This window comes from Theobroma cacao, chromosome 7 (assembly GCF_053813885.1).
Source record: "Theobroma cacao isolate CCN51 chromosome 7, ASM5381388v1, whole genome shotgun sequence".
Classification (NCBI taxonomy): Eukaryota; Viridiplantae; Streptophyta; class Magnoliopsida; order Malvales; family Malvaceae; genus Theobroma; species Theobroma cacao.
In genome coordinates this window covers 302123-320215 of record NC_142645.1, presented here as the reverse complement: position 1 = coordinate 320215, position 18093 = coordinate 302123, and the positions used below count along the sequence as shown (strand labels likewise).

The 18093-nt window shown below is 39.1% G+C and overlaps 5 protein-coding genes across 8 annotated transcripts; 2 read left to right on the top strand and 3 right to left on the bottom strand.

Annotated features, from left to right (window-relative positions):
- Positions 1 to 135: 135 nt before the first annotated feature.
- DDI1 (ubiquitin family protein) lies at positions 136 to 4546 on the bottom strand. 3 transcript variants are annotated; one of them, XM_018125145.2, is made up of 15 exons: positions 4322 to 4543; positions 4203 to 4235; positions 3767 to 3918; positions 3263 to 3488; positions 2977 to 3042; positions 2766 to 2828; positions 2629 to 2673; positions 2274 to 2335; positions 1886 to 1979; positions 1642 to 1734; positions 1472 to 1541; positions 1257 to 1327; positions 1000 to 1057; positions 738 to 763; positions 136 to 457 (listed from the first exon to the last, which is right to left on the bottom strand). In XM_018125145.2, the coding sequence occupies exons 1-15, from the start codon at positions 4385 to 4387 to the stop codon at positions 329 to 331; spliced, it is 1254 nt and encodes a 417-aa protein (XP_017980634.2). In that variant the 5' UTR covers positions 4388 to 4543; the 3' UTR covers positions 136 to 328. The 3 variants fall into 3 exon arrangements, with proteins under 3 accessions (XP_017980634.2, XP_007020374.3, XP_017980635.2); XM_007020312.3 differs by having other exon boundaries at positions 3767 to 3894; positions 4322 to 4541; XM_018125146.2 differs by having other exon boundaries at positions 377 to 457; positions 993 to 1057; positions 4322 to 4546.
- A 1345-nt stretch (positions 4547 to 5891) lies between these two features.
- On the bottom strand, positions 5892 to 6551 carry LOC18593205 (uncharacterized). The gene has a single exon (XM_007020311.3). The coding sequence runs from the start codon at positions 6212 to 6214 to the stop codon at positions 6008 to 6010; it is 207 nt and encodes a 68-aa protein (XP_007020373.1). The 5' UTR covers positions 6215 to 6551; the 3' UTR covers positions 5892 to 6007.
- A 301-nt stretch (positions 6552 to 6852) lies between these two features.
- Positions 6853 to 14258, top strand: LOC18593203 (enhancer of mRNA-decapping protein 4). 2 transcript variants are annotated; one of them, XM_007020308.3, is made up of 12 exons: positions 6853 to 7900; positions 8692 to 8741; positions 8816 to 8972; positions 9056 to 9280; positions 9472 to 9600; positions 9824 to 11458; positions 11941 to 12300; positions 12376 to 12495; positions 12631 to 12801; positions 13072 to 13236; positions 13396 to 13521; positions 13733 to 14258. In XM_007020308.3, exons 1-12 carry the CDS (start codon positions 7211 to 7213, stop codon positions 14039 to 14041), a joined length of 4137 nt encoding a protein of 1378 aa, XP_007020370.1. In that variant the 5' UTR covers positions 6853 to 7210; the 3' UTR covers positions 14042 to 14258. The 2 variants fall into 2 exon arrangements, with proteins under 2 accessions (XP_007020370.1, XP_017980195.1); XM_018124706.2 differs by having other exon boundaries at positions 6854 to 7900; positions 13354 to 13521.
- A 257-nt stretch (positions 14259 to 14515) lies between these two features.
- LOC18593204 (sufE-like protein 1, chloroplastic/mitochondrial) lies at positions 14516 to 15913 on the top strand. The gene has a single exon (XM_007020310.3). The coding sequence runs from the start codon at positions 14553 to 14555 to the stop codon at positions 15693 to 15695; it is 1143 nt and encodes a 380-aa protein (XP_007020372.2). The 5' UTR covers positions 14516 to 14552; the 3' UTR covers positions 15696 to 15913.
- Positions 15914 to 17378: 1465 nt separating this feature from the next.
- Positions 17379 to 18093, bottom strand: LOC18593202 (Chaperone DnaJ-domain superfamily protein). The gene has a single exon (XM_007020306.3). It carries the CDS (start codon positions 18002 to 18004, stop codon positions 17561 to 17563), a length of 444 nt encoding a protein of 147 aa, XP_007020368.1. The 5' UTR covers positions 18005 to 18093; the 3' UTR covers positions 17379 to 17560.

Below are 18093 nucleotides of genomic sequence, written 5' to 3'. Positions count from 1 at the left end.
GTTTTGCAGCCATTTAAGATATTCATACAGAAAGTACCTGGCATTTCAGGATTATAGTCATGTTAGCTAAGGAAACCATTAAACCAACACTACTGCAGAAATAACAAATATCAGCTTCAGGTGCTCTATCAGCAGTTTAAACAAAAAGGAAAAAAATGTTTCTTTCAATGAAAATTCAGTATCTTTTGAATTGCAACACTTCCTCAGTTATGTATAAACAATTCAGATCAAATGGATATCAAGTACAGATTTATCAATGTGTAAAAGTTTTGTCATTGAATAATTGAAATCAAAGTTATTTCTAAAAATGGAAATTGCAAGTGATTCCTCAGCCTCCAAAGAGAATCCCAGCAGCCTGCTCTTCATTGCCATCACATAATTTAAGAGCTTCTATCACCATTTGTCTTGCAAACCCCAGCTCAACAAGCTTGGCAACTTTGGCTTCAAAATCAGGTCTCTGCAGAAAAATAATAAGTATTTTATTAGCGTTTGGGTCAATGATTGGACCTTCAGGCTTCAGCTCAATCAAAATCGGTTATCTACTGCTGTACACTAATTGGCAACCCCCCCCCTTGATTGCAATGAAGCTAAGAATGAATTCTCAAATTTACAGTAGTGATCAACTTGAAGATATATAGCAACAGAATCAACTTCATCAGGTCATCAAAATACAGCTTAGAGAAATATTCAGTATAGAAGCTAGCAAGGTGTAAAAGAATTGTTCAGAGCAGACATACCTGTGTCACATCACCACGTCCACCTCCTGGGAGCAAAGAAGAAAAAGAAGGAAAGCATTTCAGAAGCAAAGTCTGTGAATATGAATCGCTTACAAAGTGCTTTCATAACACCTCTTTCAGGCAATAAAAGCTTGCTTAAGGGGAAAAAAAATTAACGCTGGTAGTATGTACCAGTTAAACAATAAAGTTGCATTTAGATGAATTTTGGAACAAAAGCAACATGAAAGCATGCCATGACAAGAGTCAGATGACAACCACTAACCGGAAGATTGCCCTCCAGATTGCACGCTAGGATTCTTCTCAGTTGTTCCAGTTGTTGCCTGAAGAATCACAGAAGATCAGTGGCAAAAAAATGCTAAAATGCATCTCCACTACCTAAAGATCAGTGCCAAACTAGGAACCGTAGATATATTCCCCACAAATATGGGAATTCATGGAAGCAACATAATTCTTATGTGGGATAAAATTTCAAGGTAGCAAAGACTCAGATAGTGCATAGCAGATTCGTAAAAGACTTACAGCAGCTCCTGAGCTGGATGCTTGCTTCGAATACCTTTCTTCATCAAGGAAGCGAGAAGGTATGTCCTTTTCTGAGAAGAGTAAAGACTTTAGTTAACTTCCATTAAGGAAAGAAATCCAGTAGCACAAATTCAGAGAAAAAGATTGACATAATGACCACATGGTAATTCATAACTCTGAAACAATGTCCCAATATAATGATTAAATTCACCAACCTTGCAAAAATGGTACAGATACTTCTCCTCCTCCGACTCTAAGAACATTCTCCTTCAAATCAATAATACACTGCACATATTGCCCAAGTAAGGATTACATGAACTTAAGGAATGTAAGCACTAAACTGAACGGAAATGTCAGATATTAAGTCACGTAGAGATGTAGCTACCTGGTGTTTACGGAGCATATCCAATCCAAAGAGAAACTCCATATTGGGAGAGTCCAGAACCAAGAAGGAACAAGGATAAAATATATTTCCAATCTACAAACATGAGATAAACCAAGAGTAAGCATAATGAATAAGTGTATGTTCATGTTAGGATTATTTGTCAAAAAAGTTTCATAAAAACCAACTGAAGGAAAAAAGAAAGTTAAGACATAACGTTGTACTAGAAAACCAGTACACATCCTACCTTGATTGGAGCAACATGTATCCGTCCCAATATCTCTGATTGGCCAACTCCATGAGCAACACCTTTATATCTTTGATCTAAAAGCCTGAGCAATCTGGAGGGGACAACACCAACACAGCAAGAAAAAGGCCATCGATGTTGAAGTCTTATGAAGAGACAAATATAATTGCATGACTAACTAAAAAATGGAAAGGAAACATTCAGTCAACAGAATCCCCTTTTCATGAGAAAAGCCAGACAATAATGTTAATTACAAATCCCCAACACCTTCTGCCACGTAAGGAGGGGGAGGAATATTTCAGTGATTAATTCAATTTTGCTATGATGACTTATATAGCAAAGGCATTTTCTAGATATGCAAAAATGAAAAAATGTTTATAGCACATACCCACACCGCTCAGCACAGCTTTTTGAAATTATTGTTGACTGCGCACCACTATCAACAAATGCCTGAAAAGAATGACAAAGTAACATATTCAGTAAACTTCTCAGAGTCCAATATTCAACATCAAGGTATATATGACAGAATAATACAGAATCTCAACTATAACCTTATATAAACAATTGCAAATGAGATTCTCAAGGTGCAAAAGAAAGGAAAGGATAGTCGCATGATGTACATTGTTCAGACTCCTTAGAAGTAAAAGAGAATGTAAAGCAAAGGGTTTAAAGGAACCTATAGGCTTCAATCATATAATGATGACCCTTGTTAATAAATATACAGCACAAGGTATCGTCTTTACCTTCAATGGGACACCATTAACCTCCATGTCCACGTACAACATAACCTGATTAGTATGAAAAGAAACACTAAATTTTAAAGAGGAAAAGAGGAATAAAATTTAATAGGTAAATTCACAAGGGAAACAAGCCTACATACCACCCTTGCAAAACCTTCAGGATTATATTCCAAGGCAGCAGCCCAATTCTCATCAATCCCTTTCTGCATCATGATATTGTCCAGAAAAATGAGAGATAATTATGGAGACAAAACAATCCTTGTCAAACCATAAATTAACATATGACACATTTCAAATGCAAATAATTGGTTCACATTAAGTTAGATTAGTAGAATGTTGCAGAAAACTAACCTGGCGAATGGCAGCTTCAATTTTCTTTTGTGCTTCAACATCAAAAGGATCAGCCTGAAGAAGAGCCTATAGTGCAAAATCAAATAAATGTGTATCAATTACAGAGATGATCAAGACAATATAATTTTATCATAAGTATGATTATGCTCTTTCAGAATCTAAAAACTTCTTGATAACTTTATCAAATTGGAATATAATGAAGTGAATCACAAACAAGTAGTGTTGTACATTTGACCACTGATACACAAACAACTAAAGGCACAGACAACTAGGAGAAGCTACTCACAAGTTCCTCCTCCTCTTGTCGTCGCAATTCAGATCTTTGTCGATGACGCACTTGCAGAAGGTCCTGCAGTTTGTCAAGATCATTTCCGACAACAGCTTGTGCAAATTCAGGATCAGTCTGAAATAGTTGTCCAATTAGATTAGAATCACGTCGAATGTGTTGCTGGAAAGCTCCAGGGTTCACAGCAGATCCATCAGGATTGAAGCTCAAATCATTGGCAGACACACTGCAATGATTCATAACAATCCAGGTCAGTTCTGGATAGATATAACTTGCACTTTAATTGGCTGAAGGCTTATCCTTTCTTTTCATTTACTTTTGATTCAAGTTTCATCAAAATCAAATATACTTCTATGAGCAGAGCAAATTAAGCACCTAACAAAATGAAAAAAAAACTTAATTCATTGGCCAACTCCCTAACATAATAGGTGAATCTTGAACCTTTCAAAAACCGATAGTGACATTAAAGATCACATTAAAGGAAGCAATTTGATAATGCATTACCCAGAAGCAGCACCGGAGACCATCATGACTAAATCCTCATCCTTAACACCCAATGCACTCAATTTTTCAAAGTTCTTCATTTCCCTCCCATTGTACAGCAGTTGCTGCTGCTGTAGCGGCACCGTAGTCTGCCCGTTAACACCAAACACGCTCTAACAAATCAGCATAAGCTTAGCTCCACAGTCAACTCTCAAAAGGCCAAAATTTATAAAGAAAACCATTGAAGAAAACTTTTTTTTTCAAAGAAAGAAAAGGAAAAAAGTGAATCTTTTATCAAGTAACGTGAGCTAACAAATCTCAAACAATTAACTTTCAAACAATCCTAAACCCTTTGAAGAAAAGCATAGAAAGAAAACAAAATGCTCACAGTTAATCCCAAAAGGATTAACTTTATTGAAAAGGAAGCTTAAATAACCAAAGGGTAATGATCTCTGACCTCCACTTCCAGCAAAGCTTTCAAATTTTCAACCTATGAACAACAAAATTAAAAAAAAAACTCAGCAAAGAAATAGAAATTCAGAATAATTATAAAGAAGGGACAGAAGGGTACTTAACAGTTTCATGAGGATCAACATCTAAGCTAAGGATCTGTTCATCTGCCGTCATTACAGTGATTTTCATCTTGGCTGTTGGCTTTGGATCTTCTTTTGCTCCTGCGTGTGTTTTTCCCTTGTTGTCGGGTTTAACTTAGTGTTAAGTTTTGGAGGTTTAATAATATAAAAAGAGAGGACTTTACCTTGTTTCACTTAGACTTCTTTTATGCTGTTGTTCTTATCGAAGAGTTTCTGTTCTGTTCTGAATTTTACTTCGTGTCGAAGAGAAACAGGTGATTTGATTGTCTACATTCCGTGGTAGAGTTAAACCCTTACATGGCTTTTCCCTATTGGTAGTATTTGGGCTTTCACCAATATGTGTCACACTTTAACATTACTATTTTCGTGGGTTTGACCTTGAGGTGGCAATTAGACTTGATTGTTACGGAATCTCAAGTTGAATAAGTGGTAAATTTTATCAAATTAATTTTTTAAGAAGAGAATAATGATTAGGTTTAAATTTATTTTGACCAAGTTTTGATCCTTTTCACATCCCCTCTGAGTTCCAATGATCAACTTTGGAAACTTGACTTTATGGAGTAAGTTTGGGTGGAATTTGAGGTATTTTGGTTGGTATTTTTGGAGTAAGTTTGATCATCATCAGCAGCGGCATCTCATATTGTGCTTTAGAAACATATATTTGTAAAGAAATCATTTGAATCCTCATAATTTAATCTATGGAATGTCTTGTTGAGGTCCTTCAGCCTGAAGTATGTGTATGCAAATTCCATTCACTCTCTTTTAGAATATACCACCTCCCCCCTTCTCTTTTTTCTGTTCACATTTGCTGCAAGAAAGTGCACCATGTACTTGTAAAGAAATTATTTGAAACCTCATGATTTAATCTATGGAATGTCTAGTTGATGCCCTGAAGCCTAAGTATGTGTATGCAAATCCCATTCACCCCCTTTTTAGAATATACCACCTCCCCCACTTCTCTTTTTTCTGATCTCATTTGCTGCAAGAAACTGCACCATGGTTTTGATCTTCCGATTGAGCATTTTGGATGCAAAGCTTCCCTGGGGCATAGAGGACCTCACATGAATCTCATGCCAATGCCAATGAGTGATAGCATTTGTTTGTCTCACTAATTTTGTTCTATTCATGAAGATAAGATCCGTATAACATTCTGCTTATCTTTTACAGCACACACCACTCTTCTTTTTTACCCTGATGATCAACTTAATCTTCTTCGAATAAGAACAGGACAAAATTGAGTATACGTCTCAGTGTTTAGACCAGATTTCACTGAATCCATCAAACCCTGTTTGTTAAGTTTGAATCCATCAAACCGTGGATGTTTGTTGAGTTTGTTGGTGTGGTTGGTTTGAGATAGGACTCTTGAACACCCTTCAACCAATTGATTGAAAAAGTTTAAGACTTTGATGAATATGGTAGCTTCAAGACCAAACTATCTTGAATCTTGTTTGTACAGATGATGCAGATTCAGTACACAAGAACACATCAATTCACAGAAGAAATAAAGAATAAATCTTTAAAAGGAAAGACGTGATTCAAGAAACTGCACAAAATAAACAAATAACAATAGAATTAAACTTCATAAATCCCAACAAAGAAACGAATATCCCATTTGGCAATTGCCAATTACAATATAAAACTAAAAAACAATAAAGAAAAGGCCTAGAATTTAGAAAGGGGGAGGAGCTGCATAACCCAAGAAAGGCCTCCCACAGGAAGAGAGTTTAGGATCACAGGGGTAATAGTCCTCATGCAATGTATCCTTGAGCTTGTGAAAACCATTCTTGAAAACCCCAAAACCAAACAAGAATCCAATCAACACCACCACAAGTATCAGGCATGTGCACAGCATGCAAACTCTGCTCCCACAACACATCTTTACACAACAAAAGAAGAAAACTTTCTGCTTCTGTTTGGGCTCTTTCTGGGGATTTTTGATCTGGGTTTTTGGTTTTAAGGGTCTTTATAGAGAGAAAGAAAGAGATATGTGAAGAGTGGGAAAGGGGCGGTTTTTGGATCTGAGAGAAAAACGTGGAGTGAAGGGGAAAGTGGGGGATTTGGACTGCTTGAAAAAACTTGGACGTTTTGAATTGTTGGCTGGCTTAAAAGGTAAGCAATAAAAGGGGACTTAAAAAGATTGGGAGAGAGATTCTCTCTTGCTTCTTCCTGTACCCTTCAACTGCGAATCCCATCCAACAAAAAATACAACTTCAATCCCATCTCAATTTGATAAAAAAAATAGGAAAAGTGAGTAACTTTGCTTATAGAAAGAGGTGGACTTTTGGATTTTTGGATTTTACGGCTTTGGATGGGTACTGCTCAGCTGATGCGGTTGAGATGGTGGTTGGATTAGTTGGGTTGTTGGATTGGGCTTCTTTTCTGAGAGTTGGGGCTTCAAGACATGGGCTTTTTCTTTCAAATGGGACAACACCGGCTTGTTGTAATCTCTAATCTTAATCATATGTTTCACATAGAAACAGCCCTTTACTTGTGATTGAAAACAGATTAGGGAGAGACGGGGGAGGAAAAAAGAAATGAAAAGCCATGATCCAAAACCTTAAAGTAAGATTTTTTTTTTCAACTCTTCCGCTCAAGAACACAATATTGCCTTTTGAACCCCATAAGGCTCTCCAATTTTTCTCTCCCAAGTCCCCACCTCTTCACTTCCGAGTCACCATCATTCAGATTCAGGGGTCTCTCCTCTTTCTTCTTCTTCTTCTCCAGCTCTCTCAGAATTCTTCTCTGCTTCTCCTTTCTTTACTCAGATCCTTCACTTCTGCCACACATATAAATACCCCATCTTTTTACTTGTATAAAAATCACATTCTTTCTCTCAAGAACCAGAAAGATCCCTTCTTTTTTTCTTTGTGACATGGCTTCAACAGGAAACCCAAATCAAACCATCCCATTTGACATGCAGAAATTCTTCAAACCCACAATTTCAAACCCATCAGCAGCCCCAACAAATCCCCAACAGCAAAATCCATCGGCTCCTTATCCTACTCCTTCTTCTTATCCTCCACCCTCTCCTCCTTTCTTTCACCCCCAGTATCACCAATTCTACATGCCTCCTTCCTCGACTGCCCATCCAAATTACCAAAGCGCCCCACAAGATGCAAAATCCCTTTCCTTTCCTTCCCCTCCCCTTGGCCCTTACAATGCTGGCACCCAAATTCTTGCCCTTATCAACTCCTCTCCGCAGAACCCAGATTTCCCGCCTCAAAATCAGCTTCCTCAACAGCAGCAACCACCGCCCGCAGAGTTTTTGGGCTCTGAGGGTCCCAATGTGGGGCCTTTAAGGGTGCCAAGTTGCAAGCTGCCCAAGGGCAGGCGGTTATCAGGCGCTCAGGTGGCTTATGATATTGATACGAGGCTGGCCGGGGAGGTTCAGCCGCAGCTTGAGGTCACTCCCATAACAAAGTATGGGTCTGACCCTCAGCTGGTGGTGGGCAGGCAGATTGCTGTTAATAAGTCTTACATTTGTTATGGGCTAAAAGGAGGCAATATTAGGATTCTTAATATAAACACTGCATTGAGGTCTTTGTTTCGTGGGCACACGCAGGTTTATCTCTTTAACTTTATTAGCTTTTTGTACTTTCTCTATTGGATTGAAATGAACGTGGTAATAGAATTGAGCTTAGAGTTTCATGGTATTGAAGTGCATGACTGCAAACTTGGTATGTTTATGATGAAATGATGGCAACGTTATGGTATGAAATAAATGTTCATATTAAGTCAGGCATGCCAAGCTGTAGTTGCATAATTTACTGCTTTTCAATGATTGTGGAAACTTCAACTTTTTGTTAAAAGAGAACTGCATCCTAGGTTGTGATGGCTGTGTTATTGGAATTTGGTTTCAAGTTTTGTAGCATCATGGTGCACAGTGGTGTAATTTTGTTTATAAGTTGAAGAATTGGTGGTTGGGTTTGATATTGTTTTCCTTACTTTTTAGTTTTCAGTTCATGTTTAATTGCCTCTTTGGCAATGGCACTTCTGTTTGGGTGACCATTGGATAAAAGTTGGAGGCTTGTGGCATGGTGGTTGGTAGTAGTGTTGTGCATTTATGGGATTAAAAAACGAAGATGGTGGTGGCTAACATGGTGTTTATGTGTATATAGAGCCTGTGTGATACTTAATTTACCTTGTTCTTTTCCTTTGCCTTTTGGTTTACTTTGCAAAGTACATAAATGTTAGTTTGAGAGGATGTGACTGCAAGTATGAATGTTGAAAAATTTGTGCATCAACTTTGGTGATTCTTTAGAGCTGGTATCAGAATAGAGCTAAAAAATAATTTGCCTAGACTTTTGTTGGCTTATTGTCGTTTCATTGAAAGTGACCTTTTTCTTTTCTCAGAGGGTTACAGACATGGCTTTCTTTGCTGAGGATGTTCACCTTTTGGCTAGGTAGTTTACTTTCTTTAATTGTTAATTATGTTGTGCTTTATTTCTCCCCATCTTGGTGACACACTTTTATTCAGTGTGAGTCTAGAGGGACGGGTATTTGTATGGAAGATATCTGAAGATCCAGTTGAAGAAGATAAGCCACAGATTACAGGAAAGATAGTTATTGGTGTTCAAATATTAGGTGACGAGGAATATGTACATCCACGAATTTGTTGGCACCGTCACAAACAAGTAACGCAACTTTCAGTGCTCATTCTTGACGAGAGGTTTATTACTGTTTTGTTGCCAACGAGTATTGCGATAACATTTTGCAGGAAGTTTTGGTGGCTGGGATTGGAAAACGCATTCTGAGAATTGATACTATGAAAGTTGGGAAGAGCGAAGTCTTCTCAGTTGATGCACCTTCACCTCTCCAATGTCCAATTGACAAGTTGGTTGATGGTATTCAGTTGGTTGGTAAACATGATGGAGAAATTACTGATTTGTCAATGTGTCAATGGATGATTACCCGATTGGTTTCTGCTTCTAAAGATGGCACGGTTTGTATATCGCTTCCTTTTGTTATATTGATATGTGGATATCTGTATGTTCTCTGTGTTCCATTGTGGTAGAATCATGGAACTAAGTGCTTGGTTTATTGTTGTCTATTGCTGAAATTTCACGTTGAATAAATGAGTAAAATGCAGTTATGTCTGGAATGCCTTACTTACAAGCTTATGTTATGCAACAGATAAAGATATGGGACGACCGCAAGGCAGTGCCACTAGCAGTGTTGAGACCACATGATGGCCAACCTGTTTATTCTGCTACCTTCCTGAATGCGCCTCACCGACCAGATCATATTATACTCATAACAGGGGTAATAATTGCTGTATTCTCTCTCTCTCTCTGACCTTATCCTTATCAAGCTTCTGCCTAGTTGTTATTTGCTGACCTGTTGATATGATGTTCATGGTTAAGCAAATTGTTATTGATTTGGTTAGTATAATATAGGTTCCTTTTCCATGTGACAGTCTTTTCATTCTGATGAATGGCCATTTGTCTGATTTTTCGTAGTTGAATTAATTGCCATTTTTTGCCAGGGTCCCCTAAATCGAGAAATCAAAATTTGGACATCAGCAAGTGAAGAGGGTTGGCTACTTCCAAGCAACACTGAAACATGGACTTGCACCCAGACATTAGACTTGAAGAGCTCTGCTGAACCTCAAATTGAAGAAGCATTCTTCAATCAAGTTGTTGTATTATCTCAAGCAGGCCTTTTCTTACTTGCAAATGCTAAAAGAAATGCTATATACGCTGTACATGTAGAATATGGCTCTTGTCCAGCAGCAACGTGCATGGATTACATAGCAGAGTTCACTGTCACTATGCCTATACTAAGTTTTACTGGGACAAGTGATCCTCCTGATGAACATATTGTTAAAATTTATTGTGTTCAGACACAGGCTATCCAGCAGTATGCCTTGGAGTTATGCCAGTGCATCCCACCACCACTGGATAATACTGGCTTAGAGAAGTCGGAGTCAAGTGTTTCATGTGATGCAACTAATACTGAAGGCTTTGATGCTTTGGATCCACCTGGAAATAAACCTTCTGAATTATCTTTTTATGGTTCAGTTCCCAAACCAAGTACACAAGTTTGTAGCTCTGAAAATTCAATTGCAGCAAGGTATCCTTCAAGCCCTCCTTCTATCGAGGCAAAAACTGCAGAAACATTTAATACTTTGAATATTGATTCTAAATGTCCCCCTGCTGCTTTGGCATCAACAGCAAGTGATGCGGATATTGTCTGTGTTGCATCACCACCACCACTTCCACCTAGTCCTAGGTTGTCTAGAAGGCCCTCTGGTTTTCATAGTCCGTCAAATGGCTTTGAGCCAACATCCCAGCTAGGTGACCATGGTGGAAACCAGCTGGTTGCAGATTATTCAGTTGACAGACAAATGGAAACTGTTCGAGCAAATTTGTCTGATGTGCATTCTTCAGAAGATGTTTTGAGAAATGATGAGAAGAAAATAGTAGCAGATGAGAAATCTAACGCATGTAATCCGCCTATCATTTTCAAACATCCAACTCATCTTGTGACTCCTTCTGAGATATTGATGGCTGCATCATCATCTGAAACTACCAATATCACCGAGGGAAAGAGTGAGGGTGAGGTGAACATTCAAGATGTGGTTGTTAACAATGATGTGCGCAATGCTGAGGTTGAGGTAAAAGTGGTGGGCGAAGCAAGATCTTCTCAGAACAATGAATTTGCTTCCCATGGAGACTCCCAAAATCGGAACTTGGAAAATAGAGAGAGATTATTTTGCTCTCAGGCTTCAGATCTTGGCATTCAGATGGCTAGGGAGTGCTGTGCAATATCGAGAGATGCTTACATTGTGGATGAATCTCAGCAAGCAGATGGTGTCGCTGCATCAGGGTCACTTGTACAACCTAATGTCGGTGAGGAAGAAATCCATGATTCCAGAAAAGATCTGCCTGGAAAGGTTTTTGAATCAGCCATGCCTTCTACATTTCCGCAATCACCGGCACCAGGTACAAAAGGGAAGAAGCAGAAGGGGAAAAGTTCTCAGGCATCTGGTCAATCTTCTCCATCTTCAAGTACTTTCAATTCTGCAGATTCTTCCACTGAACCAGGAGGGAATTCCAATCTCCCCTCAGCAGGTGCTGCATTTCCTCAAATTGCTGCTATGCAAGAGATGCTTAATCAGGTGATTGCCTATAGACAGTAAAATTGGAAACAAAAAAGATGGATACACCTGTATGTATCTGTTGCATGTGCACTTTGTTTCTGCATGGTAACATTTAAATATGGTGGAGTCTGGTGTAAGTATAGCGAATTGCTACACTTGAGTATTGGTGAAGAAGTCTTTAACAATTTTCAATTGGTTTCATTAATGGTTTAGTAATTTTGGTAAATTTAATTTAGCCCCTGTAACAGACCCAGGTTCCTTTATTTTATTTACTTATTTTTGGATGGGGGATGGGGGGACTATGCTAGCTTCGTGTAGCTTTGTCTCACCATTAGTCCTCCATTGTAAATTTTGGTTGAGAACTGTAAAAAATATTTCCCTATTTTTTCTTTACTGTATTTCACTTAGCAATATGTTAGCATACTTTTGCATACAGATGTAGTTTAAATTTTTTTGCACCAAATATGGTCTCTTGACTGTGATTTCAATCATTCTTGCAGCTAATTACTACACAAAAGGAAATGCAGAAACAAATGTCAAATATAGTCAACCTCCCGGTTACAAAAGAAGGCAGAAGAGTAGAGGCAGCTCTTGGACGGAACATTGAGAAAGCCATTAAGGCCAACACTGATGCTCTATGGGCTCGTTTTCAAGAAGAGAATGCCAAAAATGAGAAGTTGTCACGAGAACGTGCACAGCAAATGATGAGTTTGATCACTAATTTTATAAACAAGGACTTGGCAGTTATGTTAGACAAAGCCGTCAAGAAGGAATTAACTGCAGTTGGACCAGCTGTAATTCGTACCATTACTCCAGCAATAGAGAAAACAGTAACTTCAGTTATCACTGAGTCGTTCCAGGTTAGAATTCTAAAGATCTAGTTTGTTTGCTTGAAAGCTGTCTTAGTGGAATCTAACTAGTCCTCTGTGCCACAGAGAGGGGTTGGAGATAAGGCAGTGAATCAACTAGAAAAATCTGTTAATTCAAAACTTGAAGCTATAGTTGCGAGGCAAATTCAAGCACAGTTTCAAACTTCTGGCAGGCAAGCACTCATGGTATGTACAAGCTCAACTTCACTCAGTTGAATAGCTGAAGAGGGTTATTTGCAGTCTTTTACATAAAGTTATTGTCATTTGGCATGTTCCAGGCAATTTCTAGTTATTAATTAATTTATTGTTTATTTTATTTAGGAGGCTCTGAAATCTAGTGTGGAGGCTTTAGTGATCCCTGCCTTTGAGATGTCATGCAAAGCAATGTTTGAGCAAGTAGATGCTGCATTTCAGAAAGGGATGGTTGAACATACCAACGCTGCTCAGCAACACTTTGAGTCTGCAAGTTCTTCTTTGGCAATTGCTTTAAGGGTATATTTTTGTGTTACACTTACTATTTCACTCGAAGGCTGATTATTTTTGTTGTTTTTCAAAGATTGTATTACATTTTCAGCATTAGATGTTGAATAACTTATTGGTAAGGATTATTGTTGCTTTTTGGCCATTTGAGGTAGTATGCATTCAAATACAATGTTATTTGCTGCTTCAGTTCTTGTTCAATGTGTGTGTTTGTCAGTTTATTGCTGCTTTTCAAATGTATCTTTGTATAATTTTGTCCTTCGAAATTTATTTTAATTGCAGGATGCCATAAACTCTGCATCATCGCTTGCTCAAACCTTAAGTGGAGAATTTGCCGATGGACATCGAAAACTTTTAACTTTTGCAGCTGCTGGAGCTAACTCAAATGCAGCAAGCCCATTGACTTCTCAACTCAGCAATGGACCTTTAAGTGCTCTGTATGACAAGGTACATTTGTTTCCCCATTTACTTGTGTTTCTCTGCTATAATTCTCAATAAACCTGGACTGCCAAAGTCAATCTGGCTGTTAAGTATCGCTTCGTTTTCTTTTCATAAATGTTTCAGTTAACTACTTTAGAGACAAAGGATTTTATGTCCATGCCTCAGGTTGAGGTGCCAATGGATCCAACAAAGGAGCTATCAAAATTGTTATCTGAACGCAAATATGATGAAGCTTTCACTGCTGCCCTGCAAAGAAGTGACCTCTCTATTGTTGCTTGGTTATGTTCACAGGTATGCCTTTAATGTTTAAGTGTAAAGATTATATGAAGTATAAACCTTCGATTTTGGCTTCCTTCTTTATGATTTTGAATTCATATTGATGTTAGGTGTCAAGTCTCCCTTCTTTCATTTTCCCCTATTGCTTCTTGTCTCAACTTTTGCCTTGAACTTTTGGTTAAAAGACTGCTGTAGGTATTTACTCTCCTTATCCTGCTTATGCTAGGTTGATCTACGTAGCATTCTGTCAACTGCCCCTTTTCCTTTGAGCCAAGGAGTGCTGCTATCTCTCTTGCAGCAATTGGCATGTGACATCAACAAGGATACACCACGAAAACTCACATGGATGGTAGATGTGGCCACCGCCATAAACCCAGGCGACCAAATGATCGCAGTGCATGTGCGGCCAATCTTTCAGGAAGTCTATAAGAGAGTGCACGACATAAGTAGCTCGCCTCTGCTCACGGGCGCTGAACACGCCAGCATCCGTGCTCTCTTTTATGTCATCAACTTTGTTCTAATGACCTGTAAATGATGAACATGAGGATATGTTAGTTACAAGTTTGTACAAGAAGTTTCTGGTTTGTTTTCATGCAAGGACCCTCTGCTTTGGGGTACAGGAAAAATTGGGTCCTGATTTTGTAATCTAGTGATAATATAGACTATAAGAAACTAGGCAGCATTTCAGATTTGTATTTTCCTTGATCTTCTGCAGCTCTGCTGACATTTATGCAAGTATTGATTTTGACTTATATTTTTCTCTTAGAAGGCTATGATTTCTGCATTATCCATGACAGCAACATCAATGTAGTTTGAGCTCGGCAAATTCCAAAATTTGAGCCTGCATTCTTCAGACTTGCTTACCTAGCCCTCCAACCTGAAAGTAAAAGTTGCAACATTTAAAGGAGCCTCTTTTCCTTTTCTCAATAAAGAAAAGAGCTTTTGGCTTACGTTATTCATACACCATAAATATGAACTTGAAAATTTGGGTGGTGTGGAAAACTTTTAAAGGAGGGAGAAACGGTGCGTTTCGGTTATAATAAAGGATGAAACTTTGGTATGGTGGTTGCTCTGTATCTCGAATCCTCTGCTTCCAAGCATCAAAAATGTCATCATGTTCCTTCTGTTCCGCTCGCTTTTTCACTTCCAAATTGCCAATCTATTTCCACCCAACAAAGCCCTTCCTTTCCCCTTCTAAACCCTCCAATTTTTCCTTCTTTTACAACAGATCCATCTCTTTCCAGAAGATTCCTACTAAAACACCACCACCGCTCCAATCATCCTCATCAAGCTCCACCCAACTCCAACCCATGGAGGAACTCCCTCCTAAGCTGCAAGAAATCGTCAAGCTTTTCCAGTCTGTCGAAGAACCCAAGGCCAAGTACGAGCAGCTCATGTTTTATGGCAGAAACTTGAAACCCCTCGATACCCGATTCAAAACTAGAGAGAACAAAGTTGAGGGTTGTGTTTCGCAGGTTTGGGTTAGGGCTTATCTGGATGAAGACAAGAATGTTGTCTACGAAGCTGATTCTGATTCTGTTTTAACCAAAGGACTTGCTGCTTTGCTTGTAAATGGATTGTCCGGAAGGCCTGTCCAGGAAATTTTGAGAGTTTCTCCTGATTTTGCTGTGCTTCTTGGGCTGCAACAGAGCTTGACACCTTCCAGGAATAATGGGTTTTTGAACATGTTGAAGCTGATGCAAAGGAAGGGTCTTGAGTTGCTCATTGAAGCTGAGAAGGGTAGTGGATCTTCCAGTAGTGGTCAGGTTGTGAGTGATGGATTGAGTTCTCAAGCGGGTAGCAGTGAAAAACCTGTTGATAACTCAATCTCGGATTCAAAAGTTGATGAGAATTTAGGCGTTGGATCGAGTTCTCTAAAGGGTGGTGAAGAAAGTTCAAGTGGCTTGGGAAGTAGAGGAATGAGGATAAGGGAGAAGCTGAAGAGGGAGCTTAGTCCTGTTGTATTGGAAGTGGAGGATGTTTCTTATCAGCATGCTGGACATGCTGGTGTGAGGGGTAGTGATGGGGAAACGCATTTTAATTTGAGAATTGTGTCAAAGGAATTTGAAGGGACGAGTTTGGTTAAAAGGCATAGGCTAATTTATGGTTTGTTGGATGAAGAGTTGCAGAGTGGATTGCACGCCTTGTCTATCGTGGCAAAGACACCATCTGAAGTTGAAGCAAAATGAACAGATGTCATGACTAGTGGAAAAATAGGTTCTTTTCTTGTACTGTTTGATGCTTTGAATTTAAGATGATGCTCTCTACTTTTATAGGTTTTGAAAAGGTGTTAAATTGAGGAATTGGGACTATTGTACCTTGGATTTTTGTTGACAGTTTATAAATCAGTTATATGCTGCTCGAATTTTTGAATAAATAAGTGCCTATGTGGTTCTTTTACTATGAATTTTTCACATTTTTTGTTGTTGTGGCTTTCAGTCATGATCTTAATGTCCTTGGTTGGACTATCATTCGAAGGTTTAGGAATTTGGTTTGAAGTAAATGTTTGGTTGTGATTTCTCTAGACTTTAGGGCCTAATCCTACATGAGGGAGACTGTCAGCAACATGGATAAGATAATTTCTACGGCTCTTTGTGCGTTCCTAGCATTTTAACAATAAAGGATCATGGTATCCTGTTCCATCATATTGTAAAGGGCTGTTAAAACATAGTTGTTCATTCTGGTCTTTCTAGCAGAGATGTTCATCTGTTTTTATATCTGCTACAATCTTATTCATTCTTCTGTTTTATTAGCAATTATAAGAATCTGGCATTTGGGCTAAATATGTGGCAATTGGTCCCCTTTCTTTCTTTTGGGGAAAGTACTAGACAATGAGACGTTAAGATGTAAAGTAGGGAGTTGTTGGTTGTAGAGAGAGTCAGATAGATTGAAAGGGAAGTAAAACTGTAAGCATTTAATGATAAAAAAATGGTGAATGATTGATAAAAATTGATGCGAGGTGTTTATGGTGTATAAGATGCATAGGATCTAGTTGGTTGTCAATGTCCCAATGGATTACCATCGAGTTGGTTTCTGCCATTGCGGATGGCACATCTTGTGTTGTTCCTTATCATTCTGCTATAGTAAAATGGTTATATTTGGCTACTTCTGTGGCCGGTGACCACAGTGGACTAGAACCTTATTGCTTTAACATGCAGGTGTGTGTTTGTCTTTGTTATATGACACCAAAGCATTACTTGTTCATCATGATAAATCAGGTAAAGATTAAAGACCAATGAATAACACTTTCATCGCCCTCTCATCAGGATGTTCTTTCTTTTGTTATGTTGGACATAGACAGTCCAGGATTTGTTGATATCTGGACCATGCCATTTAACAAATGCAGGTGTGTGCGTGTGTGTTTGTCTTTGTTACATGACACCAAAGGATTACTTGTTCATCATGATCAATCAGGTAGAGATTAAACACCAATGAATTACACTTTCACTGGACTCTCATCAGGATGTTCTTTTGTTCTGTTATATGTTGAACAAAGACGGTCCAGGATTTGTAATTTGTTGATATCTGGACCATGCCATTCAACAGATTGGTTCCTCTGTGTCCTAACCAAAACAGTCCAGTCCAGGGTCCTTTCTGTGCATCTAAACTCTTTTGTTTTGAATTGAAAGCTATTGAGAGACTGCAAAGTGTCTTGTATGTTGCTTCCCTATAAAGGTTAAAGATCATATTAGGGAAAGGAAATTCTGTTTTGACATCTTAGATGCACTTGTTTTGTACATGGTGAGTCTCTATACCTATTGGCCTCTGCTCGAAAACCAATATGTATCTCATTGCCATTCAATGCACTCTGTACCTTGGATTGTGTTCCCAGTGTATTGATAAATAAGAGGGAAAGAAGAAGAAGAAGAATGTTGAAGATGGGGAAGAAAAACAATGTGTATTTACTCAATTCCCGCAGACAAAACAAAAGAATCAGAAGGGGGGTTTTTACAATAAATTCTACCAACATTGCCACGTCAAGTGACATGTCTTTAAAATTTCCTACATTTCCGCAACCTTTGACCTAACACTAACAGTTTGCGCCTAGCTTTCTCTACCAGCACTGATCGGTCTCCCATGTCCGGGGCGTGTATACCCGAGCCCAGACCCGCCTCGCGCGCCCCACCAACGACATATCATACATCGCCCTCGCCGTCGGATCCGACAGCGTCGCGTACGCGTTCTGTATCTCGATGAAATCGCGACCGTCCGACGACGAACCCATCGCATCGGGATGGTACATCTTGGCCAAGCTCCGGTACGCCGTCTTGATCTCGTTCAGCGACGCGGTCCTCTCCACCCTCAGCACCTCATACAAACTCCCCCTCGCCAGAGTCACCGCCGTCGCCGCGTTCTTGTTGCCCTTGGCGGTAGCCGACTTGAAGGACGGCGTCTGCACCGAACTCCTGACGGTCTCCGCCTTCCCCCGTCGCGAAATCGGAGAGAAACTGCTGATGGGTTTAGCGGCCAAAGAAGATGAAGACAGAGCTGCGTACATTGGGTAAAGGAAAGGTAAAACAGGAATGGAAAAAGAGGGAAATCGAATGCAAATTGATATACGAGGTGAGGGGAGACCCAGAGGGGAGT